This window comes from Salmo salar, chromosome ssa23, assembly GCF_905237065.1.
Source record: "Salmo salar chromosome ssa23, Ssal_v3.1, whole genome shotgun sequence".
NCBI lineage: Eukaryota > Metazoa > Chordata > Actinopteri > Salmoniformes > Salmonidae > Salmo > Salmo salar.
This window is the reverse complement of record NC_059464.1, coordinates 32,284,122-32,311,061: the sequence shown is the minus strand read 5'-3', so window position 1 is coordinate 32,311,061 and position 26,940 is coordinate 32,284,122. Positions and strand designations below refer to the sequence as shown.

Below are 26,940 nucleotides of genomic sequence, written 5' to 3'. Positions count from 1 at the left end.
CTGTCAAGTTGGTTGTTGAGCATTGCTAGACAGGCATTTTCAAGTCTTGCCATAGATTTTCAAGCTGATTTAAGTCACAACTGCAACTAGGCCACTCAGGAACAGTTAATGTTGTCTTGGTAAGCAACTCCAGTGTATATTTGGCCTTGTGTTTTAAGTTATTGTCCTGCTGAAAGGTGAATTTATAAGCTCTATTCAGTTTATTTTTATCCTAAAAAACTCCCTAGTCCTTGTCGATGACAAGCATACCCAAAACATGATGCTGCCACCACCATGCTTGAAAATATGAAGAGTGGTACTCAGTGATGTGTTGGATATGCTCCAAACATTACGCTTTGCATTCAGGACATAAAGTTAATTTCTTTGCCACATTTTTGGCGGTTTTACTTTAGTGACTTATTGCAAACAGGATGCATGTTTTGGAATATTTTTATTCTGTACAGGTTTCCTTCTTTTCACCCTATCATTTAGCTTAGTATTGTGGAGTAACTACAATGTTGTTGATCCATCCTCAGTTTTCTCCTATCACAGCCAATATACTCTAACTGAACTCTGAGCGGTTTCTTTTCTCTCTGGCAACTGAGTTAGGAAGGACGTCTGTCTCTTTGTAGTGACTGGGTGTATTGATACACCATCCAAAGTGTAACTAATAACTTCACCATGCTCAAAGGGATTTTCAATGTATTTTGTTTTTACCCATCTACCAATAGGTACCATTCTTTGCGAGGCATTGGAAAACCGCCCTGGTCTTTGGTTGAATCTGTGTTTGAAATTCACTGCTCGACTGAGGGACCTTACAGATAATTGTATATGTGGGGTACAGAGATGAGGTACAGTAGTCCTTCAAAAATCATGTTAAACATTATTATTGCACACAGTGTGAGTCCATGCAGCTTATTATGACTTGTTAAACACATATTTACTCCTGAATTTATTTAGGATTGCTATAACAAAGGGGTTCAATACTTAGACTCGATACATTTCTGCTCTTCATTTTCTATGAAAAACATAATCCCACATTGACATCATGGGTTATTGTGTGTAGGCCAGTGACACACAATCTCAATTGAAATCGGTTTTAAATTCAGGCTGTAACACAACAAAATGTGGAAAAGGTCAAGGGGTGTGAAACCTTTCTCAACGCACTGTATACAGTAGCATGCCAGTCAGATGTCAGCTATGGCTAACAATACTAACCCGTTTTTAGGCTTGAGACTTACCACATAGTTGCCAGGAGATGACGAGGAATAGGCTATCTACAGAAAGAGAATAGAAAGTGGACACAATCAGTAAACTCATGACTTTCACAACAAAGAAACGCCTCTAAAATAAATGAGGCATTAGAGTGAGTGAGAAGGTGAGTGAGCAGGACTTACTGAGTTTGCGTTGGGATTGGGCCAGGGACCTCGACCTCCAGGACCCCTGAGACAGAGAGAGGGGAGGAAAAGAGGCTGTGTGAGAGAGGCTCACTGCGGAACAAATTAGAGCTTGTATTTGCTCAAATTGTTACTTGTCAAATATTCTTACATCCTATCAGTGCTATTAATAGCAATTCCAATCGTACTTCAGATATTTGGACCAAAACCTATCATGGTAAGTAGATGGAGGTGATTAAATGCCTTTGGAGAATGACTGTACTCACATGTTCATCCCTGGCATTCCTGGCCCCATCGAGTTGGGAGGAGGCCTCATTCCACCACCATAGTTCTACACAGGGAGAGGAACACACCGCGTCAACCCTTGGTACTAGTAAGGACAATACATGCCAGGGATCACATTCTCATTTGTTGTGTTTAAGACAGATGCCAGTTTTTAATGACTTGATCTTGATCAGCAATGTACGTGTATAATGATAACAGGGGCATGTGTGTCTGAATATGTGGTGCGTGTGTGTACATTATATGTGTGTGTGTGTGTGTGTGTGTGTGTGTGTGTGTGTGTGTGTGTGTGTGTGGTGATGGCTGCACAGTGGGGGCTTGGCAGGACAGTAGTGTGGAGCAGGACACAGAGTAGCTCCATTCAGAGGTAGAGGTTTGTTCAGCAGACGATTACACTGGTCGAGCAGATGTCGCACAAGCTGCTGAATTGTTGCCTGCCAAAGTTACACAGTGAGGGTAGCTGGGGGGGGGGGGCAGGAAGAGGCAGGGAGAAGGGCAGAAGGGCAGGGAGAAGGGCAGAGAGAATGGAAGGGAGAAAGGGAGGGAGAAGGGGAGGGAGAATGGAAGGGAGAATGGAAGGGAGAAGAGCAGAAGGGCAGGGAGAATGGAAGGGAGAATAGAAGGGAGAAGGGGAGGGAGAAGGGGAGGGAGAATGGAAGTGAGAAGGGGAGGGAGAAGGGCAGAAGGGCAGGGAGAATGGAAGGGAGAAAGGGAGGGAGAAGGGCAGGGAGAAGGGCAGAAGGGCAGGGAGAATGGAAAGGAGAAAGGCAGAAGGGCAGAAGGGCAGGGAGAATGGAAGGGAGAAGGGGAGGGAGAAGGGCAGAAGGGCAGGGAGAATGGAAGGGAGAAAGGGAGGGAGAAGGGGAGGGAGAAGAGCAGAATGGAAGGGAGAAGGGCAGAAAGGCAGGGAGAATGGAAGGGAGAAAGGGAGGGAGAAGGGCAGGGGAGAAGGGCAGAAGGGCAGGGAGAATGGAAGGGAGAAAGGGGAGGGAGAAGGGCAGGGAGAAGGGCAGAAGGGCAGGGAGAATGGAAGGGAGAAGGGCAGAAAGGCAGGGAGAATGGAAGGGAGAAGGGCAGGGAGAAGAGCAGAAGGGCAGGGAGAATGGAAGGGAGAAGGGCAGGGAGAAGGGCAGAAGGGCAGGGAGAATGGGAGGGAGAAGGGCAGGGAGAAGGGCAGAAGGGCAGGGAGAATGGGATGGAGAAGGGCAGGGAGAATGGAAGGGAGAAGGGCAGGGAGAATGGAAGGGAGGGGCAGGGAGAATGGGAGGGAGAAGGGCAGGGAGAACGTGAGGGAGGGGCAGGGAGAACGTGAGGGAGGGGCAGGGAGAGGCATGAAACTCAAACTAACTTGGTGATTTGAAACTAGACTGTGGATTTATACTTAACAAGGAGAGGGGTGCTACTTGAGGGGTATGATGTCGGGCTCGCTTTGAGACAAAGCAGATAGAAATAGTTGGGGGGGAAAAAGTAGGAAGAGTGCTTCAGGTATTCTAAAACAACCACAGGTGCTCTTAGAGGGGAATAGTACTAGAAAAGCTTAAGGAGGAATTATAACCACAAATAAATGCTAAGTGGCATAAAGAAATCCAAGTCCAGGCACTTGTGTGAGTTTACAAGTTAAAAAGCCTTTAAAGTGTGGGCTACTTCATTATTAAAATACACCAACACGTTTTCGGCCTTCATCAAGGTGTCTGGACTTGGATTTTTTATGACAAGCAATTACACTACATGACCAAAAATATGTGGACAGCTGCTCGACAAACATTTCATTCCAAAATAATTGCCCCTTAATTGCCCCCATCGCGGCTGAGCCTTTGTTGCTCCTAAACATTTCCTCTCCACAATAACAGCACTTACAGTTGACCTGGGCAGCTCTAGCAGGGCAGAAATTTGACGAACTGATTTGTTGGAAAAGTGGCATCCTATGACTGTGATAAGTTGAAAGTCACTGAGCTCTTCAGTAAGGCCATTCTACTACAAATATTTGTCTATAGAGATTTCATGTAAAAATAGTGTATTTGTGGTTATACATTTTTCATTGAGCTTTTCCAGATAGAAATACAGTAGGTTGAGACAGACATTAGGGAATAAGTAGCGATGAAAGCAACCTTGTGTGTTCAGTGTGTTATGCTGTAAAGGGACATGGGGATCATGGATAGAGGGGTGGAGCAGCAGAGTTTAGGGGGAGTGATGGTGTCTGTCTGTACCTGTGGGCCCATGCCACCCATCCCTCTGGGGGGATTCATACGCATCGGGCCGCCCATGTTTGGATGTCCTGGATGAGAGATGATCGAGAGGAAGTCCGTCAGCATGGGACAATTTCAGACCAAATACATTCTACAAGGACATATCCCTAAAGCTGCAATATGTAATGTGAGTTATAGATCTGTCATTTTCATTGAAAGCAAGTCTAAGAAGCAGTAGATCCGTGCTGGGTCGAATTTCTATGCTTCCCGTTCTTAAGTTTCGTTTTTGCTTCTTTTACTTTCGGCTTTGTACACCAGCTTCAAACAGCTGAAGAAAAAAAAAGTGTGCTTATTGAAAAAATATTTTACAGCGATTTAGATGGTTTTGCTTGTTTTGTCACAGAAACTATTGGAATTTTTGCAACCAGGAAATGGCGGAGTGATTTCTGCATATTGCACCTTTAAAGGGATACTGTGGGATTCTGGAAATTAACCCCTGTATTTAACCCCTTTTTGGGGGTAGGCACAAAACTACCTTTATACTTCCATAAATTTTATCTTCAGACGATTCCTGTGATACTTGGAGAACCCAATCATGATCGTGAGAATCTCCCCTTTCCACAGTGGGGTCACATTAGTTTGTAGCCCAAACAGTTTGTACGCAACTAACAGAAGTTGGCACATCGACGGTACCGACTTCAGACGAGTCCCCTGACACTTGGGGGGGCCATAGAGCAAAACTGAGAACACCATCGTGAGAGTCTCCTCTTTCCATAGAGTGGTAATGGTATGTAGGTCAAACCGTTCGGACGCTACAGACGTTTTCGTGAGAAGACCGATTTTTGGATGTCTCATGGTCTGACAAACACCACTCTAGCTCTGCTGCCTTTTACAGCTCTGCCACCTTGTTTTGTCATTTAGATTGATGCAGTGGTGTGTCAATCGACTCTAGGGGGTTAAGGTGTTTTTCTACCCAGAGGCAGATGAATATGCAGTACATACGCCTTTCTATCACGAAAGCAATGATGTCCGATGTTAAGAAAAACAGTGTTCGTTGTGGCAGTTTCACCAAGTACAGATTCCAGCTTTAAGCTAATACATATTACATGTTACAAAATGAATAGAAGTGTGAGGTGTTTACCCTGTGGTCTGGTGGGGTCCAGGCTGTTTGGCAGGAGAGGCTGGGATCCTGGGACTCCCACAGGGGGCTGAGAGAGGAAGGGTAAGAGAGAGAGGAACATTAGCACAGAGCATTCAACTCCCTGAAAATGTACTACTCACATGTAAGACACATACTTCTAGTAGAGGTCACCTTTTTTTTTGGGGGGGGGGGGGTACTTTACCTGATTTGGCATGCGGAGTGAGGGGCGAGGTCCACCTGGGTACCTTGGGGACATGAAAGGCTGTGGGGAGGAGGACAGATGTCAACGTTAGTCTTATCCATCATGTTACTGTATGACTTTCCGCTGTCAGCAGGGGGAACCATTGTGCTGGAGAAAATTAGCTTTGTTTGCATTCTACACAAGGCAAAGGTTGTGTCTGAACAACAGTCTGAACAACAGTCTGAACAACAGTCCTCAGATGCTGAAGACTAATAGGACAGAATAGAACAGGGGAAATAAAGAGGGGAGATAGAGAGGGGGGAAGAGATGGAGAGAAAGGTGGAGTAGAGGATGGGCGTGGGTGACGTCAGCATGTTGAATGAGGGAACAGTAGAGGATGAGGGATGAGGATGGGAGGGTGTGTGCAGGAGGGTAGTGGAAGAATACATACCTATATCAGTTTTTACACACGCACAAACACAACTGACTGTATTGATAAATTGTCCAACAGAGCTACCAGACAAGATTTCCACAGTCTGATACAACCACAGAAAATATCTCAGTGTATCTAAAGGCGTCAACATGCTTCAGTTCGGCTGGCGCCTAGCCGAGTTGTGCTCGCATACTCCTTTAAAAAGACCATCGCTTGAAGAACAAGAAAAAGCAGCAATAATACTGTTTGTCCATTTTAAGACACCGTAGCCAGTATACCCTTTCACAAAATAGTCTGAGATAATTCAAGAAATCTGTCATTAATTTGGACTTTTTTCCAAGGAGATCTTAGTCACGCAATTTTACATCTAAATAAGGTGTTTGGTTCAGTATATCTCAAGTGAAAAAATATGCAGGAGTACAAGTCGTCTCTCGCTGAATGGCACTTCATTCAAGAATTCCTACTGTTCAACAATGGCCGATGAGGGGGCGTAGACTTTGGCTACTGACTTCAGCTTGCCTCGAGAAAAAATCCAAGACATCACAAAATGTTGTCATAATATATGCACGAATTGTTCCGAACTGTTTAGGCTGAGAAGTATGCGGACGCCTTAACAAAAAAAACGTATCTAAAAAATACTTTCATTTATCAAGGGAAAACAAAATATAATAATCATTAAGAGCGCAACTAACCAGTGTTATTGACAATGACATAACACACAAATTATCATGCTATGAGAGATGTGTACAGTCATGCGAAACATGACAACACAGAAACAGGCTATCAGAGCCAATTAAATGGAAGGTACTAGTTGGTCGAAGGGAAACGAGGCCAGCTGGAGGACAGGTTAAGTAATGACCAGGCCCTGGAGGGAAAGACTGCCATTTCCCCTTCACCCTCTATCGCTCTCCCTCTATCCCTTCCCCTTCTCCCTCCATCTAGCTGTCCTTAATTCTCTCCCCCCTCTCTCCTCTCTCTCCCCCCTCTCTCCTCTCCCCCATCCCTCTCTCCTCTCCCCCATCCCTCTCTCCTCTCCCCCATCCCTCTCTCCTCTCCCCCTCCCCTTTTGTCGAAGCCAAGTTGTGGTGAGTTTGTGTGTGAGCGCTCCACAGTGCAATATTAATGGAATATTGATGGGATATTGATGGGATATGGGATCGTGAGTGCCGGGGTCAGGGAGAGGAGAGAGCATGCCTGCTCTGCTCAGCCTGGCCAGATGCACCTCCACTCCCCCTTTATTCTCTACAGCTGGGCCAACACAGCTGAATTATTTATCCGATCTACAGGGTCATGGCCACTGTCTGTCCACAACTAGAGAGCAGGGCTGTTTGTATGGACATATGTTTTGGGGGGTGGAAGGTGGGTAGGGAGTGTGGGTGAGAGACAAAAAGAGACAGATAAGGAGTGAGTGAGTGAAAAAGAGGGAGAGACCGAGGGAGACAGAAGCCTCTCAGTGTAAAGTGGACAGGCAGAGGTAGTGAGTGAGAAGTGAAAGAGGGAGTGCCTGCCTATGCAGCAAGAGGTGAGGGAGAGGGGGCTAAGCGTGTGTGAGAGAGAAGGGTGTGTGTGAGTGTGTCTTACCTGGCCATGAGGTCCCATCATGGGGTTGTTGGGGTTGTGTGGGGGTGGCTGTGCGTGGGGTGACGGCTGGGAGCCGGGAGGTCCCTTTAAGAGAGGAAGAGAGAGGGAGATGAGTGACACAGTGAGGCTCGGAGGGCCATGGAGGTGAGCTAGCTGTTGGTGTTGATGCTCCCTCCCTCTACCACACATAAAAACACCCGCCCAGGATAGAAGCACTACACAACCTATGGATCAGCTTTTAAACACACTAGACCACTATGGCTAACTGTTTACAATTCATTCCTATTTCACTGCAGGTGTGTGTACTGTGTCTTTATTCATGAAATGTGTTAAAATAATATACGTCAACTTAAATATAATTCATATCATTCATTTCTTAGCAACACAGTCATACTTAAGTAATTCCCAACTGACAGTGTAGAAAATGAAATCGTACCACATACAGTAACTATGTACGTAAATACATGACATAAAACATCTATCCTCAGAAATATTTCTACCTAGATAACCCATTAAGAAACCACCTCCAAGCCAGGACCTGTTCTCACTTGAACACACAGTATGTAAAGCCAGTCATACAGAGGAGACCACACACGTTCACAGCCATGTGTTATTTTATCAGTCTTTCAGAGCCTCCATGACGCCTGAGCGTCTCAGGTAACCATGCAGTAGCAGCAGACCCCCCCCCCCCCACACACACACACACCACGTGCACACCAGTCACGCATGCATACACACCCTGCTGCACTGCTGAAGCCTTCAGGTAATGTAGCAGACTGGTAATCCCCTAATCCTGCCATTTCAAATCTGCAACACCAGACACACACCTGTATGAGCACTAACTAAACACACACACACACACACACACACACACACACACACACACACACACACACACACTTTCAACTGAATGTCTGCCCACGGGAGCAGAGAGACACTGATCTGTCTAACACACTACACATGTCTGCACCTGGCCAGGAGACAATCCTTCTATTTAACACATCTTACTAGAAGATCCAACCTGTCTGATGAAACCTAATTCCTACTAAATCAAACAAACTCTCTTCAGTTCCGACGGACCAAGCAGCAGCAGACACCAGCAGTATCTCCCTCCTCCTGCTCAACCACCCTGAGAAGCCCTGGCACTGGGGAGAATGGTGGTGCGCTGACAGAGGGGAGAGCAGTGAAACAAAATGTTCAAAAACTGAGCTTGAGGAGAATGAAAATAAATAAAACCTCAACTCTAATGCAGTCAACTACTTTTTTAACAATACAACAATGCTTCAGCCCTAGGAGGCAAGCAGCAAGTCAACCAATGCTGACTTAGAGGTGTAGTGTTAGAGGTATATGTACCCACTAAGTCACCATCATCCTCATCGGCCAACTCATGTACAGGCCTCTCCATGTGAGTGCTGTGTTGATAAGGCACATAGCTGTAGACTTATGAGGAGCTCTTGTGATTAAGTGTTTCCACAGCGAGAGTTTAACATAAGGTTTTTACAAGTGTGTGTTGTGTATAAAACCCACTTACCATAGCAGCCTAATGCTTTCATTTACAATTCTAACCTAGAGAAGAGAAAAATATGACATTTGTTAACAGTAACACATATGACTGCAGCTATAGAGTTCTGGATCTGAGTAAGTGTCATGAAAAAGACAGATGTTACATGTCATGATAGTACACAAGGTGAAAAATCTGTCAATATACCGTTAACCTCTCTAGGGTAGGGGGCAGTATTTTCACGTCCGGATAAAAAACGTACCCGATTTAATCTGGTTATTACTCCTGCCCAGAAACTAGAATATGCATATAATTGTTTGATTTGGATAGAAAACACCCTAAAGTTTCTAAAACTGTTTGAATGGTGTTTGTGAGTATAACAGAACTCATATGGCAGGCCAAAACCTGAGAAGATTCTATACAGGAAGTGCCCTCTCTGACCATTTCTTGGCCTTCTATAGCCTCTTTATCGAAAACAGAGGATCTCTGCTGTAACGTGACATTTTCTAAGGCTCCCATAGGCTCTCAGAAGGCGCCAGAACGGGGAATGATGACTCTGCAGTCCCTGGCTGAAAAACAGTAGCGCATTTGGAAAGTGGTCGATCTGAGAACAATGACACGGGTGCGCGTGAAGACAGCATTTTCTTCTTTCAGTCTTCGAACGAAAACAACGTCTCCCGGTCGGAATATTATCGCTATTTTATGAGAAAAATCGCATAAAAATTGATTTTAAACAGCGTTTGACATGCTTCGAAGTACGGTAATGGAACATTTTGAATTTTTTTGTCAGGACATGCGTCCGCGCGTCACCGTTCGGATAGGGACCTGAACGCACGGACAAAACAGAGGATATTTGAACATAACTATGGATTATTTTGAACCAAAACAACATTTGTGGTTGAAGTAGAAGTCCTGGGAGTGCATTCTGACGAAGAACAGCAAAGGTAATCCAATTTTTCTTATAGTAAATTCTGAGTTTAGTGAACGCCAAACTTGGTGGGTGTCAAATTAGCTAGCCCGTGATGGCGAGCTATCTACTCAGAATATTGCAAAATGTGCTTTTGCCGAAAAGCTATTTTAAAATCTGACACCACGATTGCATAAAGGAGTTCTGTATCTATAATTCTTAAAATAATTGTTATGTTTTTTGTGAACGTTTATCGTGAGTAATTTAGTAAATTCACCGGAAGTTTTCGGTATGTTTGCTAGTTCTGAACGTCACATGCTAATGTAAAAAGCTGGTTTTTGATATAAATATGAACTTGATTGAACAAAACATGCATGTATTGTATAACATAATGTCCTAGGAGTGTCATCTGATGAAGATCAAAGGTTAGTGCTGCATTTAGCTGTGGTTTTGGTTTTTGTGACATTATATGCTAGGTTGCAAAATGGGTGTGTGATTATTTCTGGCTGGGTACTCTCCTGACATAATCTAATGTTTTGCTTTCGTTGTAAAGCCTTTTTGAAATCGGACAATGTGGTTAGATTAACGAGAGTCTTGTCTTTAAAATGGTGTAAAATAGTCATATGTTTGAGAAATTGAAGTTATAGCATTTTTAAGGTTTTTGAATATCGCGCCACTCGATTCCACTGGCTGTTGACTAGGTGGGACGTTTTCGTCCCACATACCCGAGAGAGGTTAAACAAGACAATTAACCCTAACTGCACCTCTAAGTCGCTCTAGATAAGAGTGTCTGCTAAATGACTAAAATGTCAAACGTAAATGGTAGCGTTGCGGCAATGACTGAGCGTAGGGCCGAGGTAGCTAGCAGCGTTTTGGGTGGTGGTTAACACCAGCTGCACTACCTGGCCTCTCAGCAGTTTAAAGTGGAGGGCTGGCGCTGTAGCGGTGGACTGTGTGTGGGTGTCTGTACGAGCGCGTCTGTACGAGGGAAGAAGGGGGTGGGGGTTAAATGAAGCAATTAATAAAATCATTTTCTACACAGCTAAGGAGATAACAGCTTGGCAGCGTACCACAAAACCACCAACAAAAGCCACCCAACGTACTCCCAGACTCACCCTCCCCAGATCTGCTTTAGAAACAACACAACAACTCTGCTGCTTTCCCTGAAGAGGCAGTAACTGAACACAGATTGGATGGCAATACTGACCCAGTCATGAGTATGCATATACAGTACTTATCCATCACCACTAGAGGGCAGTGCAGATCTACCATAGACAGGCCCGAACACAAAGGCAAACTGAAACACAACAAACAAAGCCTGGATGAACAACAGCAAAATACACACTCATTGTCATTCCTTTCTACATTCCAGCAGCAGTGCTACAGGCTCATGGTATGGCTTGGCAACCTGTCAGCTTAGTGGGGAAAGACTGAGGGTTTGCTCCCCGAGGAGACTGAAGAATAGTGAGCTGATTTAGTGTGTTACCATGGTATGAAGACGTGAGTCACTGCCGTGTATCTATGATTCCTGCCACAGTGGTCAGGAATGTCAGTCTTCATTTCAGTGGTAGACCTGGAATAGGCTCTGCAATGGTTGAACATAAACTAAAAACCTGAATCAACAGCTCGAGAGTCTTCGTCATTAGAATCCAAACCAGGTTTAGTTGAACCACTCGTACGATATGCTACTGCCAGACTAGGCTACAGACAGACAGTTGACAGCGTGAACAACAGACTGGGACTGGAGAGAGAGAAAGAGTTGGCCCAGGAATGCCAATACTCCTTCTCCAGTGGTCCTATTCACATATCACTTCTACCAGGCATTCTCAAACGTTAACCAATAGGATCCAGTCGAACCTTCTACCATAGAGACCAAGACATGTTCAAACACAATGGGTAGTCCATCAACCCAACAGAGTTCAAATCATATCAAATATTATTAAAATCACATGCTTCGTAAACAACAGGTGTAGACTAACAGTGAAATGCTTACTGGATGTCAGGGAACTCGACCCCAGTGATGTACCGGGCCGTACGCACTACTCTCTGTAGCGCCTTGCAGTCGGATGCTGACAGTAGCCATACCAAGCTGTGATGCAACCAGTCAAGATGCTCTTAATGGTGCAGCTGTAGAACTTTTTGAGGATCGGAGGGCCCATGCCAAATCTTTGCATCCTCCAGAGGGGGAAGAGGCGTTGTCGTGCCCTCTTCATGACTGTCTTGTGTGTGTGTGTGTGTGTGTGTGTGTGTGTGTGTGTGTGTGTGTGTGTGTGTTGGACCATAATAGATCCAGAGTGATATGGACACAGAAGCTCTCGACCCGTTCCACTACAGCCCTGTTGGTGTGAATGGCGGCGTGCTCGGCCCTCCGTTTCCTGTAGTCCACGATCAGCTCCTAGTCATGTGTGAACAGGGAGTACAGGAGGGGACTAAGCATGCACCTCTGAGGGGCCCCCCGTGTTGAATGAAAAGGGGATACCTAGTCAGTTGTACAACTGAATGCATTCAACCGAAATGTGTCTTCCGCATTTACCCCAACCCCTCTGAATCAGGTCAGTGTGGCAGATGTGTTGTTGCCTACCCTCACCACATGGGGGCGGCCCGTCAGGAAGTCCAGGATCCAGTTGCAGAGGGATGTGTTTAGTCCCAGGGTCCTTAGCTTAGTGATGAGCCCGGAGGGCACTACGGTGTTGAAAGCTGAGCTGTTGTCAGTGAACAGCATTCTCACATTGGTGTTCCTCTTGTCCAGGTGGGAAAGGGCAGAGTGGAGTGCAATAGTGGTTGCATCATCTGTGGATGATTCTCTGATTCTCTAGAAGAAAGTAGCTACTACACCCAAGCTAGACATTATCACCTATCAGTACCTTGACTCTTAAGACTCACCTGACCAACAAACTCAGCCCCAGGCGACATAACTACGATACGCACCAACGGTGATCCCATTTTAGATGACATTTAGCTAGCTGTCTCTTTGACTATGGAGAGCCATTCCTGTAACAGTGCATATACGGTAGATTAGAAACCAGCTCTGTTCTGCAGTAGGTAGCCTAGCAATTATGAGCGTTGGGCCAGTAACCGAAAAGTCGATGGTTCCAATCCATGAGCCGACTACGTGAAAAACCTGTTGTGGCCTTGAGCGAAGCACTTAACACTAATCATTTTGGGGCTTCCGAGTGGCGCAGCGGTCTAAGCCACTGCATCTCAGTGTTAGAGGCATCACTACAGACCCTGGTTCGATTCCAGGCTGTATCACAACCGGCTGTGATTGGGAGTCACATAGGGCGGCGCACAATTTGCCCAGTGTCGTCTGGGTTAGGGTTTGGCCGGGGTAGGCCGTCATTGTAAATAATAAAACTGACTTGCCTAGTTAAATAAATGTTAAGTATATATATTTTTTTTTAATGTAAAATGTAATAATTGAACAATGTTTTCTGCTAACCTCCCTGGGGTAGCCTGCTGTTACTGAGTGCCAGCAGTCCCTCCTAGTCCTCCACTCTCCTAGTGTGCGTTGGGCCTGCCCTTCCCAGTGAAGTTTTGCCGTGAGGATTATTAAGCGGGCCGACCCCTGCTATATCAGGGAGAATCACAGATCCGGGCCAGATGCCAACACACAGGCTTTGTGGTCCTCCTTCCCCAAACTCTCCCTCCTTCCTTCCTTCCCTTCTTCCCTCCACTCCTCCCTCTCCACTGCAGGAGCCTGATGTGCGCCCTGGCCTATGAGGTACAGATTAGGGGAGTCTCTCGGGGCTACCCCATCAGTGCTGGGGTCACCTATGTTAATTACCCCTCTCCTCTGAATTTGGGAGGGATGCTAGAACACACACCACTCGTTACTATTGTACAAACACACACAGCCAGGTACACACACACACACACACACAGCCACGCACACACGCAGCCACGTACACACACACACACACACACACACACACACACACACACACACACACACACACACACACACACACACACACACACACACACACACGTGTACACGCACAGCCACATACACGCACACACACACAGCCACGTACACAAACACACTCATGCATACACACACATTGATACACAGCCACGCACGCACACACAGCCACGCACACACACACACACACAGCCATGCACACACACACTCATATGCAGTGCTGTACAACCTTGCAAGCACATGCAAAAACTCTTTGATTTATGCACTACTTTTTAATACTTTTTCTTGTACTTTTTTCCCTGACAGAAAGAAACAGACAAGTCAGCTGAGGAGAGAGAGAGAAAGAAGCAGGAATATTGAGGAATGATGGGTGATGGTGTAAAAAGTGACGAAGGTAGCTGAATCCTGCATGGAGGAGAGATTAGCAGAAGAAAGACGGGGAAGAGACAGAAGTCACTGAGTTTGTGTGTGTGTGTGTGTTCGCCCGCACGCGCGCGCTTGAGATACTAAGAGAGTGAGACAGAGAGGGAGGGAGAGATAGAGAGTAAAAGTGAATGAGAGAAAGATAGCAGGCACATGAAGGAGGGGGGAGAGGAGGAAGGTCATTAGTAAAGAAAAGACAGAGCTTGTCCATAACAGTGAAGGGTTTATCATTTTTCACCGCGAGCTTTCAGAACACACCACAGCTCTGCTGGAGAAACCTCTACAGAGGGCTGAGCTTGGATAACAAATACAGTAGTGGAAACAGAACACATGATTAGTAAGATCTGACTGTGCATAGACAACAGACTAAATGACTCCGAGGGGCAGTCTGTCAGAGAGCTCTGTGTGTGTGTGTGTGTGTGTGTGTGTGTGTGTGTGTGTGTGTGTGTAGGCTTTTGTTTCACACTCCTACCCCCCCGCTCTCTTTTGCCTGACTGACCGCTGAACAGGGAGGCAATTGCTGCAGTGGAGAACAGTGGAGTAAGACTTCCCTTCCCTCCCTCCCTCTCTCCCTCTACTTATCCGTCTCTCTCCCTCCCTCCCTCCCTCTACTTATCCGTCTCTCTCCCTCCCTCCCTCCCTCCCTCTACTTATCCGCCTCCCTCCCTCCCTCCCTCTACTTATCCGTCTCTCTCCCTCCCTCCCTCCCTCTACTTATCCATCTCTCTCACTCCCTCCCTCCCTCTCTGCCCTATCTCTCTTTCTCAGTCATTCCCTCATATCTGCCTCTTCTCTCTCTCCATCTTTCAGTCCCTCTCGGCCTCTTCTCTCCCCCCTCTCTGTCACACACGCTCATGGCTAACAGGACCAACAGAAGACCGTTCAACAGCCAGCCCTGCAAAAACCCACACACTGGGCAAAAACCCACACACTGAGCAAAAACCCACACACTGGGCAAAAACCCACACACTGGGCAAAAACCCACACACTGGGCAAAAACCCACACACTGGGCAAAAACCCACACACTGGGCAAAAACCCACACACTGGGCAAAAACCCACACACCCACACACTGGGCAGAAACCCACACACTGGGCAAAAACCCACACACCCACACACTGGGCAAAAACCCACACACTGGGCAAAAACCCACACACCCACACACTGGGCAAAAACCCACACACTGGGCAAAAACTGGAAACCATATTTGCAGTAGCTTCATGACATTTGATCGACAAGAGTATATTTTCAGGATACAGTATGTTTAAATGACGGCGTGTGTGTAGTCAGATAGGGTGCGCGCCCCCATCATCAGGTGACCTCCCTAGCTTCCCAGACAGCCATCAGACAGCAGTGATGACAGGAGGAATTAGCAGAGTAGAGAACAACCTCCCTCCCATCCCAACCTCCCTCCCATCCCAACCTCCCTGTCCCTGGCCAGCCAGACCTAGTCTACTGCAAGCGAGCGAGAGATCTTACTTGAAAGAAGCCCGGGGGCATGGGTCCACCAGGCATGCCATCGTTGGGGGGCATGTTACCCATCACCGGACTAGGGGCAGCAGCTGCACTCTGCAAAACACAAAGTAAACACACACACACTTAGTACTCTGAAACAAACACGCACACACAAGTCATTCACACTCACTACTCAGAACAACACATATCTTATACATTATACTACACACAAAGGCATTTAAATATATCTGGCCCTTCACCACAGTAGAGTCTGATGTAGCCTAGTCTCCACTGCTTGGGGTTTTATTCAACATGACGAAAGACGGATTGTTCTGGGTGGTTTTGGCGTTTTTAGACAGACAGAAGAAATCGGTGGAGAGTAAGGCGTAACATTATCTGTTACCTTAACGTCTGACTCAGATTGCTTCTTCTTCGCTGCATTCAGACCATATTAAAAAGACAAGCATCTGTCTCTATTTATGAATTTGTAAACATTTATGCTGAGTAGAAATACCAAATAAATGGAATATGTTGTGTGTGTGTGTGTCTGTGTGTGTCTGTGTGTGTGGCTAGCTATGGTGAAATCTCTCCTAAGCAGTTAAATGGGGGTTGGAGCCCCCTCCCCCAAGGTATGTAAGGCAGTGGCTGAGTCTATTCACCAGGCAGCACCCAGTGAAGGGGATTACACAGCTGCCCAGAGCCCCCCCTCCCCTCATGTAACCAGACCCCCCCAGCCATCACAGTGCAAACAGCCCCTCCATCCCTGACCCGCTCAGCCCAGACACTCACTAACGGGCCCTGGGGCCACAGGGCAGGCCGTGTGTGCGTGCAACACACACACTCACTCACTCAGCGGATAAGAAAAGCTTGATGTGATTGTAAGATAATGGTAGTGAGAAGGTATTTTCATTACATATAGTTGAACCAGTTGCCAGGGAACAGAGGCTATGCACTTACTGCTGTATTCAGTAGACAAAGAAAATATAGTGACTGCATAAGTGGTGGATTATAAATGTCTATAAATATAGCTTCAAACCTGCCCTATCTGGGCGAGGACCAACTGCTGACCATTTAGTTACCGCTCAACGACTTCTAGTGCACACTATGTATGGGAGGCAGCAGTGTGAATGCTTGGTCATGGAGAGGGGGAGAGGGGATAAAAGAGAGGAGAGAGGGGGAGAGGAAAGAGTGTGACTAAGGGAGGGATGTGAAGATAGGAGTGCGGGAGAGAGAAAAGAAGAGTGGGAGAGGAGAGAGAGGAGAGTGAGGGGGAGAACAGAATGAATGGAGAGAGGGCAGAGGGGAGGGGAGTGAGTGATGAGAAATGGTTAACTGGGTTTGTCAGCATGTACAGTATTTAGTCAATGGCAGCTGTTTGTCCAGTACAGTGGAGCCGCTGTGTTGCCTGATTGGAAATGGAACCCAAGGCCACACTACTACCACCATGTTAATGCTAGAAAGCCATCAGAAACACACCCAGCAGCCCTCAGCATGTTAAACATGTACGACTGAGCGAGGGCTGAGCCAGTGGAAGACCAATGGAGAGACGGACTGGACTAAACAAAAACAGGTATAATGGAGGCACATTGGAATAAAGAATTTTCACTGGTGACCCCAAATAAACTACTGGTAGTTGTATGTCCAGTCAGTTGAGGATACTGTGGACAGAGGATATTCACACACACAGAGGCAGACAGTGGTGAGTCTGTCTGAGCAGAGAGAATTACAGGCGGGCTCATCTGCATAATCTGCAGTGTGATCAGAGGCATTCTGGGTAGCTGTGCTGACTTCAGGCGGCCAGTTGGTCAGTAGAAGCTGACATGGACTGCTCAGGGTAGGGAGGAGGAGAGGAAGAGGGGAGGGGGTGAGGAGGAGAGGAGGGGTACATGTTTGTGAAGCACACAGCCAGTCAGCCAGCCAGTCAGCCAGCCAGTCAGCGATGTTCCACTGCACTCCCAGGTAAAGCAGCAAAAGGCCCGTTCTCCTTGTTGCCATGACAACACCAACCTCAGCTCTCGCTCTCCAGTGCCCATTAAAACCCTCAGGCCGTCAATCATCAGCCTGGCCAGGGAGCAAGAGAGAGCGAGAGAGAGCGAGAGAGAGAGAGCGAGAGCGAGAGAGCGAGAGAGAGCGAGAGAGAGCGAGATGTAGTTTAAAGGAGCCTGTGGCTTTTGATAGCTGGTCTGTTAGCCACCTCTATCTCTCCCTCTCTCAAACACACAAAACGGATACACAAAATCCCCACAGTATTGAACCCTTTACACACCATTGTCTCTGCTCCTTCTCTCTCCTATATTTATGCAGCAGCAGCACTGTGCCCTGCTTACGCTCCCATCCCTCCCTCCTAGCCATCAATAATAAAGTTTATGATGTTTTCTTCCAGTGGGTCTGTATATCTCCTAAGGAACACACAACCAACCCAAACCCACTGATTGTTCTGTGAGCACTCTAAAGTAATTAGCTACTGCTTTTTTAATTCTCAGTATCACTTGCTGCCTAGCTGGACATGAGACAGTGAGTGAGCGCTGCAATCTGCCCCATTGATCTGGACATCGGTTCCAGGGGGGTAATGAAACCAGCCTTATCTGCTCTGAGACAAGCAGGGCAACACTGATCACCTGCTGGCTGGCCACAACACACACAGACCGCCAGACTCCTGCAGACACACTGCTCTGCACATATCCAGGAGTGGATTTAGCCACTCTGCTAAGCCTACAATATCCACCAATGCTATGGCTTTTCTATTTCTGCTACTGGAAGAATATGAACATCAGAGCTGGAGATGGACAGCAGACTGGAGTTAATTCATGGTAAGACGAAGTAGTCCTGGTTGCTGAGGTTTATGGGGGATGGGAGGATCCAGAAAGAAATACATCTGGAGCTGATGAGCAGGTGGGAGAGGCTCCAGACGGGTGGAATCGATTCATTTTGGAAAGAGGGTGCTGCGTGTGTGTGTGTGTGTGTGTGTGTGTGTGTGTGTGTGTGTGTGTGTGTGTGTGTGTGTACATAGTCATACACTCAGCCAGTGGCGGGACTGTAGTAGTCAGTAGATCAGAGTGGAGCTGGCAGACAGACTGCTTGGCCATGCATCTGCCTGGGACTGGGACTGGAAAGCCTCAGTCGATCTCCATGACAAACCACTGCATTCATGGCCACGTGACTGCTGCCTGTCATCACCGCTCCTCCCTCTCCTCCCACTCTCCTCCTCTCCTCAGACCCAGCTTGAACTGCTCCAATAACTCTGTCACTGCAGTCAGCTCTATAAAGATTAGCTGGAGAGGCTGGAATGCGTAATCAGGGCTGCTGGCTTACAGATGTGCCTTTTAATCAATTGGAGAGAGAGCAGCGTGGCGCAGGAGCCTGACTCCAAACATGGCTACATGGGAAAGCCCTCCATGACAAGTGGAGAGAGGAGGCCGGCTCGGCACAGCGCTTGCTTTCCTCCCACTGCTCCGGCAGCTGTTGTGTCAATCAGGTAAATTAATTATCAGTAAACAAATCTGCCAGGGAGGGAAGAAGGAACCCCCTTGCCGCCCTGATCTACCACCCTGACCAAGCCAATCCCCAGACCCCTCCCAACCACACACACCTCTGCCTCGGCAGCATCCCACATCAGGGCCCCTGGAGCCTCTGACAGCCCTGTGAGATGTCAGCCCAGGAGGAGGCCTCTTGGCTGGGGGACTGTCTCCACTCAACACCCATCTTGCCCCAGACCCCCTGCTTTGGCTCCTGCTGCTTAGCAATCTCCCCATCACAGGCACACGGATGCAGATATAATACCTGGCTGACACTTGTGCTGAGAGCAGACCAACACATACAATAACCATCAGTGTGTCAGCATGCATCTGTCAGTGTCTGGCTAATGTACGCACGATAGTTAGTTATACATGAGGTGGTAGTGTGTGTGTGTGTGTGTTCTTGATAGGGTTCATGTGTGACGGACTTTCTGGAGATGTGTGTGTGCCCCCATTACAGGTGTAAAAACAACAAACACACCTCCATGCGTTGGCATTTAGAGAGCAAGGAGCAGCTACTTACCTGAGCCTGCCTGCCTGCCTGCCTGCCTGCCTGCCTGCCTGCCTGCCTGCCTGCCTGCGTTAAATTACAACTAAGTGAAACTGACCCAAACCGCGTGAGCGGGATGCAACATCAGTCCGGACGCCCAGGGCTGTGGAGGCCTTTATTGGCCACGTCAGATGTTAATGACCAGTGGTGAGGACCCCCTTCCACCGCCCCCCCCGCTGGCCCTGCTCTTTAATTACTGAGAGGAGAGGACACTGACCCCCTTCCACTGGTCCCCCCCGCTGGCCCTGCTCTTTAATTACTGAGAGGAGAGGACACTGACCCCCTTCCACTGGTCCCCCCCCCCGCTGGTCCTGCTCTTTAATTACTGAGAGGAGAGGACACTGACCCCCTTCCACTGGTCCCCCCCCCCCCTGCTGGTCCTGCTCTTTAATTACTGAGAGGAGAGGACACTGACCCCCCTTCCACTGGTCCCCCCACCCCCTGCTGGCCCTGCTCTTTAATTACTGAGAGGAGAGGACACTGACCCCCTTCCACTGGTCCCCCCCCCCCGCTGGCCCTGCTCTTTAATTACTGAGAGGAGAGGACACTGACCCCCTTCCACTGGTCCCCCCCACCCCCCTGCTGGCCCTGCTCTTTAATTACTGAGAGAAGGACACTGACCCCCTTCCACTGGTCCCCCACCCCCCGCTGGTCCTGCTCTTTAATTACTGAGAGGAGAGGACACTGACCCCCTTCCACTGGTCCCCCCCCCCGCTGGTCCTGCTCTTTAATTACTGAGAGGAGAGGACACTGACCCCCCTTCCACTGGTCCCCCCACCCCCTGCTGGCCCTGCTCTTTAATTACTGAGAGAGGACACTGACCCCCTTCCACTGGTCCCCCACCCCCCCGCTGGTCCTGCTCTTTAATTACTGAGAGGAGAGGACACTGACCCCCTTCCACTGGTCCCCCCACCCCCCGCTGGCCCTGCTCTTTAATTACTGAGAGGAGAGGACACTGACCCCCTTCCACTGGTCCCCCCCCCGCTGGTCCCTGCTCTTTAATTACTGAGAGGAGAGGACACTGACCCCCTTCCACTGGTCCCCCACCCCCCGCTGGTCCTGCTCTTTAATTACTGAGAGGAGAGGACACTGACCCCCTTCCACTGGTCCCCCACCCCCTGCTGGTCCTGCTCTTTAATTACTGAGAGGAGAGGACACTGACCCCCTTCCACTGGTCCCCCCCCCTGCTGGCCCTGCTCTTTAATTACTGAGAGGAGAGGACACTGACCCCCTTCCACTGGTCCCCCCACCCCCCGCTGGTCCTGCTCTTTAATTACTGAGAGGAGAGGACACTGACCCCCCTTCCACTGGTCCCCCACCCCCTGCTGGCCCTGCTCTTTAATTACTGAGAGGAGAGGACACTGACCCCCTTCCACTGGTCCCCCCACCCCCTGCTGGCCCTGCTCTTTAATTACTGAGAGGAGAGGACACTGACCCCCTTCCACTGGTCCCCCCACCCCCTGCTGGTCCTGCTCTTTAATTACTGAGAGTAGAGGACACTGACCCCCTTCCACTGGTCCCCCCACCCCCCTGCTGGTCCTGCTCTTTAATTACTGAGAGTAGAGGACACTGAACCCTGCCCACATACACACAGCTACAAAACATCACATTTAGGAGCACCAGAAAATAATGTTTTAAATCGAACCCTATATTGGCCCTTTATGTATTCTAGCTACTTCTGAAGCACACTGTAAATACATTTGTTGATAATAAAAAAAACTCAATTATACAAATACCTGTTATTGAAATTACAAAGTCATTTGTTGAATATTAGGTTCTACATTGTGTAAAAGCACTATTTTCCTATTGAGATACATTACATAGAAAATTGTACACTGTCTCTTTAAGAACATTGTGAGTGAGGACATGCAAGAGATCAGTGAATCATTTATTGCTATGATCATTGATCTACTGAAGAAGCTGTCCATTTTCCTTCCTTTCTGTGTCCCCAAATGTTCAATATAGCCTACTAGTAAAGTTACCAGGTTGATAGCTAGCTAGCTAACAATCTAGCTAGCTAGCAAAATATTTAGGACCATATGCAACCAAAATGTTCACACTTTAAAGCCCTGCACACACACACACACACACACACACACACACACACACACACACACACACACACACACCCCACCCCTCGTAGTGTGAACGGTGAGCACCCCTCCTCCTCTGCCTGTGACCTTTCCCTCCCTCATTAGGTCAGTGTCAGCCACTAGAGAAAGGCGCCATGATGGAGCTTAAACGATTTAAATGAAATGAAATCAATTTTTATTTGTCACATGCTTCGTAAACAACAGGTGTAGACCAGTGAAATGCTTACTTACGGGCCCTTCCCAAAAATGCAGCTCCAGTCTAAACAAGGACAAGGCACCTCTCCTGACTGCCACTGGCCACACACACGGCTAATTAGGGAATAGGGCGGCTGGCGCTAGAGGACTCCACTGTATGTGTAATATACAGGATCACAGAGTGTGATGTTGATCTCCGCCACTCCAAATCCTTTACAACTGCTTCACATACTGTAGGTGTCACCACTGCTCTGCTCTGACGGGGACCATATATACTGTATTGACTGAGTCAGACAGACAGATCCTGGGGATTTCTCCAAGCACGGGAGAGTACAAATCAAAATATGCGATATGGAGCATGGAGGGCATTTCTCAAATGCGTACTCTGTTTGCATGCTTCAAAATATGTACATTGATGCAAGCTTCAACGGAAAGTATGCAAAGAAATGTTACGCAACCGCGTAAAAAATGACAACATTTCTTGAAAGCAATGCCGGACATTATTTGAGCTGAAGCGAGAGAAAATACACTCCGACTTCGGAATGAATGTTGCCTATTCACATCTCATATGTTGCCTGACTACAATATTTTTAATTGACACGTTAATAAATACATGCCATGTTAATTTTGGCATGTTCACCTGCCTACAATACCCACTGTGGTGTGCATCAATAGGGCTAAATGGCTAGCTACTACTGTTCGTTAGCCAGATAATTCTTCATGGCTATCTACAGTGCCTTGCAAATGTATTCACACCCTTAGCATTTTTTCTATTTTGTTGCATTACAACCTGTAATTCAAATGGATTTTTATTTGGATTTCATGTAATGGACATACACAAAATAGTCCAAGTTGATGAATTGAAATGAAAAAAATAACTTGTTAAAAAAACAAAATGATGTAAAACTGAAAAGTGGTGGGTGCATATGTATTCACCCCCTTTGCTATGAAGCCCCTAAATAAGATCTAGTGGAACCAATTACCTTCAGAAGTCACATAATTAGTTAAATAAATCCACATGTGTGCAATCTAAGTGTCACATGATCTGTCACATGATCTCAGTATACAGTTGAAGTCGGAAGTTTACATACGCTTAGGTTGGAGTCATTAAAACTCATTTTTCAACCACTCCACAAATTTCTTGTTAACAAACTATAGTTTTGTCAAGTCGGTTGACATCTACTTTGTGCACGACACAATTCTTCCAACAATTCTTTAGAGACAGATTATTTCACTTATAATTCACTGTATCACAATTCTAGTGGGTCAGATGTTTACATACACTGACTGTGCCTTTAAACAGCTTGGAAAATTCCAGAAAATGATGGCTTTCATGGTTTTATGAAGCCTCTGATAGGCTAATTGACACCATTTGAGTCAATTGGAGGTGTACAGATTAGTACAGATTAGGGTTGGGTTATAAAAAAATATCCGAAACTTTGAACATCCCACGGAGCACCATTAAATCCATTATAAATTTTTTTGAAAGAATATGGTACCACAACAAACCTGCCAAGAGAGGGCCGCCCACCAAAACTCACAGACCAGGCAAGGAGGGCATTTATCAGAGAGGCAACAAAGAGACCAAAGATAACCCTGAAGGAGCTGCAAAGCTCCACAGCGGAGATTGGAGTATCTGTCCATAGGACCACTTAAGCAGTACACTCCACAGAGCTGGGCTTTATGGAAGAGTGGCCAGAAAAAAGCCATTGATTAAAGAAAAAAATAAGCAAATGCATTTGGTGTTCGCCAAAAGGCATTTGGGAGACTCCCCAAACATATGGAAGAAGGTACTCTGGTCAGATGAGACTAAAATGGAGCTTTTTGGCCATCAAGGAAAACGCTATGTCTGACACAAACCCAACACCTCTCATCACCCCAAGAACACCATCCCCACAGTGAAGCATGGTGGTGACAGCATCATGCTGTGGGGATGTTTTTCCATCGGCAGGGACTGGGAAACTGGTCAGAATTGAAGGAATGATGGATGGTGCTAAATACAGGGAAATTCTTGAGGGAAACCTGTTGTTTCAGTCTTCCAGAGATGAGACTGGGATGGAGGTTCACCTTCCAGCAGGACAATGACCCTAAGCATACAGCTAAAGCAACACTCAAGTGGTTTAAGGGGAAACATTTAAATGTCTTTGAATGGCCTAGTCAAAGCCTGGACCTCAATCCAACTGAGAATCTGTGGTATGACTTAAAGATTGCTGTACACCAGCAGAACCCATCCAACTTGAAGGAGCTGGAGCAGATGTGCCAAGCTTATAGAGACATACCCAAAGAGACTTGCAGATGTAATTGCTGCAAAAGGTGTCTCTACAAAGTATTGACTTTGGGGGGGGAATATTTATACACACCCAAGTTGTTTTTTGGGGTGTTATTTCTTGTTTGTTTCACAATAAAAATATTTTGCATCTTCAAAGTGGTAGGCATCTTCAAAGTGGTAGGCCAAAAATCAATTTTAATTCCAGGTTGTAAGGCCAGAAAATAGGAAAAATGTCAAGGGGGTGAATACTTTCGCAAGCCACTGTTTTCGCAAGCCTGTTTAACTAGCTGGCTAGCTAGATTATTAGGATTCACATATAGCTAGCTGATAATTATGTCGGAAAACGTTTTCTTTGTGAATATCTTGTTTCGTCTCTATTGTTGTAATTGTCCTGGCTGGAAGAAGGTTCAGTGAATGGGGAGATGCAGCATTAGGTAATACCGTAGGGGGAGTGCGAGTGTTTCTCTAAAGTAATGTTTTATGCATTTTTTACACAAGAACATTCTCAAGAGAACGTCCTCTGAGAATGCACTTGGAGCATGAGAGTGTGGAGCACAGTAGTATGCATATTGAGAAACACTCCTTGTCTTTTTCACTCATGAGTTAACTTCAGTCAATGGTAGTATATGGCTGGAATAGTAAGTGTATGTTTTTTCTAAAAGGTTATTTTGAGAGTGAGGCATGAAGCAATTCGAACCCAAGAAACAATTAAACTAACAATATAAACACCAAATCCATCAAGTCCAGCACCTTGGCATTGACTACTACACACACAGACCTCAGATAGGGTAGCCAGAGTGAACTGTATAAACCCTGTCTGCCAATGAGATGTCCAATGAGATGTCTACAGAAATCATCACGGCAGTTCTGATGCACCGTTTCCTACCTGCAGGCTGCCTGATCAAAGGGCTCATTTTGTAGGCCTCAGACAGACTTCCTCTCTCTCCAACACTTAAAGGGCCAGCGCAGTTCCTAACCGGGATCCCAGTACCCCAACTTGGCCAGAAGGTTTGTATAATATAATATACTTTATGGGCAAGACCTCCTTTGGGACTTATTAAAAATGAAGAGTTTCTGGCAGTCTGGTTACCAAAATCCACCCTCTCCCTTTTTCCTCTCTCACTATCCCTGCACAACTGGATTTGCAGAGTTGCAAAAGTGGAGGATGGAGGGAGGTGAGGTAAGCTTAGACAGGGAGAAAGAGGGGAAAAAATTAAGAGAAAGAAAGAGCAGGGAAGTTAGAGAGAGGTGCAAACATTCCAGAATGCCAAAGGCAATATGGTTGGACCTTAAAAGCCTAAACGAGACGTCTATAAATCGCAACAATGAAATATTTACCATATATTACTCCTACAAATGTAGTAATATAGTCAAATGAGCTTTGCAAACAGAGGAAGGAGAGAGAGGTGAGGGAAGAGGCGAGAGCCAGAGCAGTTCTCTCAACCGTGTGGTTTCTGAGAGCTACTTTCAGGGACAGCAGTGACAGTATCGCTTGCATGCTGTCAGTATTGTCAGAAATGAGCGTACATGTTGTGGCCATTTTCAGCAACTCGGGCTTGAGAAATGCTAATACAGAACTAAGTAACACATCTCCAATTGAATATACATACACCTCCAAAATGGCTGGGCAATAGATGGGGGTTGAGCTACATGTGGAAGGCTGAGACCTTTAACCTCTCTAGGGTAGGGGGCAGTATTTTCACGGCCGGATGAAAAACGTACCCAAATTAAACGGCCTACTACTTGGGCCCAGGAACTAGAATATGCATATTATTAGTAGATTTGGATAGAAAACACTCTGAAGTTTCTAAAACTGTTTGAATGATGTCTGTGATTATAACAGAACTCATATGGCAGGCAAAAACCTGAGAAAAACCTAACCAGGAAGTGAGAATTCTGTTGCTTGTAGTCCTTTCAAGTCATTGCCTATCGAACACACAGTGACTTAGGGTTCATTTTGCACTTCCTAAGCCTTCCACTAGATGTCAACAGTCTTTAGAAAGTTGTTTGAGGCTTCTATGATGAACGGAGAGTGAACAAGAAGGTGGGGAAGTTGGTGACCCAGGGAAGGACATCAGTTCATTGGCGCGCATTCACGTGAGAGGTAGCTGTGTTCCAAAATGTTTTTCAAGACAATGGAATCGTTCGGTTGGAATATTATTGAAGTTCTAAGTGATAAAGGCCCTAAAGATTGATGCTATACAACGTTTGACATGTTTGAACGAACGTAAATATAACTTTTTTTACTTTTCGTCGTGACATTTTCCGCACGCTTCCTACACTTGGGGTAGCTAACTGAAAGCGCTAACAACAAGGAGCTATTTGGACATAAATTATGGACTTTATCGAACAAAGCAACATTTATTTTGGACCTGGGATTCCTGGAAGTGCCTTCTGATGAAGATCATCAAAGGTAAGTGAATATTTCTAATGCTATTTATGATTTTAGATGACTCCAAAATGGCGGGTATCTGTATTGCCTAGTGTATTTTTCTGAGCGCAGTACTCAGATTATTGCAAACGTGTGCTTTCCTCGTGAAGCTTTTTTGAAATCTCTCACAGCGTTTGCATAAAGGAGATGTTCATCTATAATTCTTTGAATAACAGTTTAATATTTTAGCAACATTTATGGTGAGTATTTTTGTCAATTGTTGTGCTGATTCACCGGCAGTATTGGAGGCAAAATATTTTCTGAACGTCACGCGCCAATGTAAAATGGGGTTTATGGATATAAATAGGAACTTGATCGAACAAAAAATGCATGTATTGTGTAACATGATGTCCTAGGAGTGTCATCTGATGAAGATCGTCAAAGGTTAGTGCATAATTTTAGCTGGTTTTCTGGTTTTTGTGACGCCTGTCCTTGCTAGGAAAATGGCTGTGTGCTTTTTCTTGTGTTGGAACTGTCCTAACATAATCTAACTTTATGC

General features: G+C 46.4%; 1 protein-coding gene across 2 annotated transcripts in view; it reads right to left on the bottom strand.

Moving 5' to 3' along the window:
- Positions 1-26,940, bottom strand: part of ssbp4 (single stranded DNA binding protein 4) — a 119,502-nt gene that overhangs the window by 6,937 nt on the left and 85,625 nt on the right. For both annotated transcript variants that reach the window (XM_014169744.2, XM_014169743.2), the window contains exons 5-12: positions 15,413-15,502; positions 7,181-7,264; positions 5,188-5,247; positions 4,986-5,052; positions 3,866-3,933; positions 1,643-1,707; positions 1,377-1,422; positions 1,221-1,256 (exon numbers count right to left, since the gene is read on the bottom strand). In XM_014169744.2, coding sequence (XP_014025219.1) covers positions 1,221-1,256; positions 1,377-1,422; positions 1,643-1,707; positions 3,866-3,933; positions 4,986-5,052; positions 5,188-5,247; positions 7,181-7,264; positions 15,413-15,502 — 516 coding nt within the window. The remainder of the gene's footprint in view (positions 1-1,220; positions 1,257-1,376; positions 1,423-1,642; positions 1,708-3,865; positions 3,934-4,985; positions 5,053-5,187; positions 5,248-7,180; positions 7,265-15,412; positions 15,503-26,940) is intronic.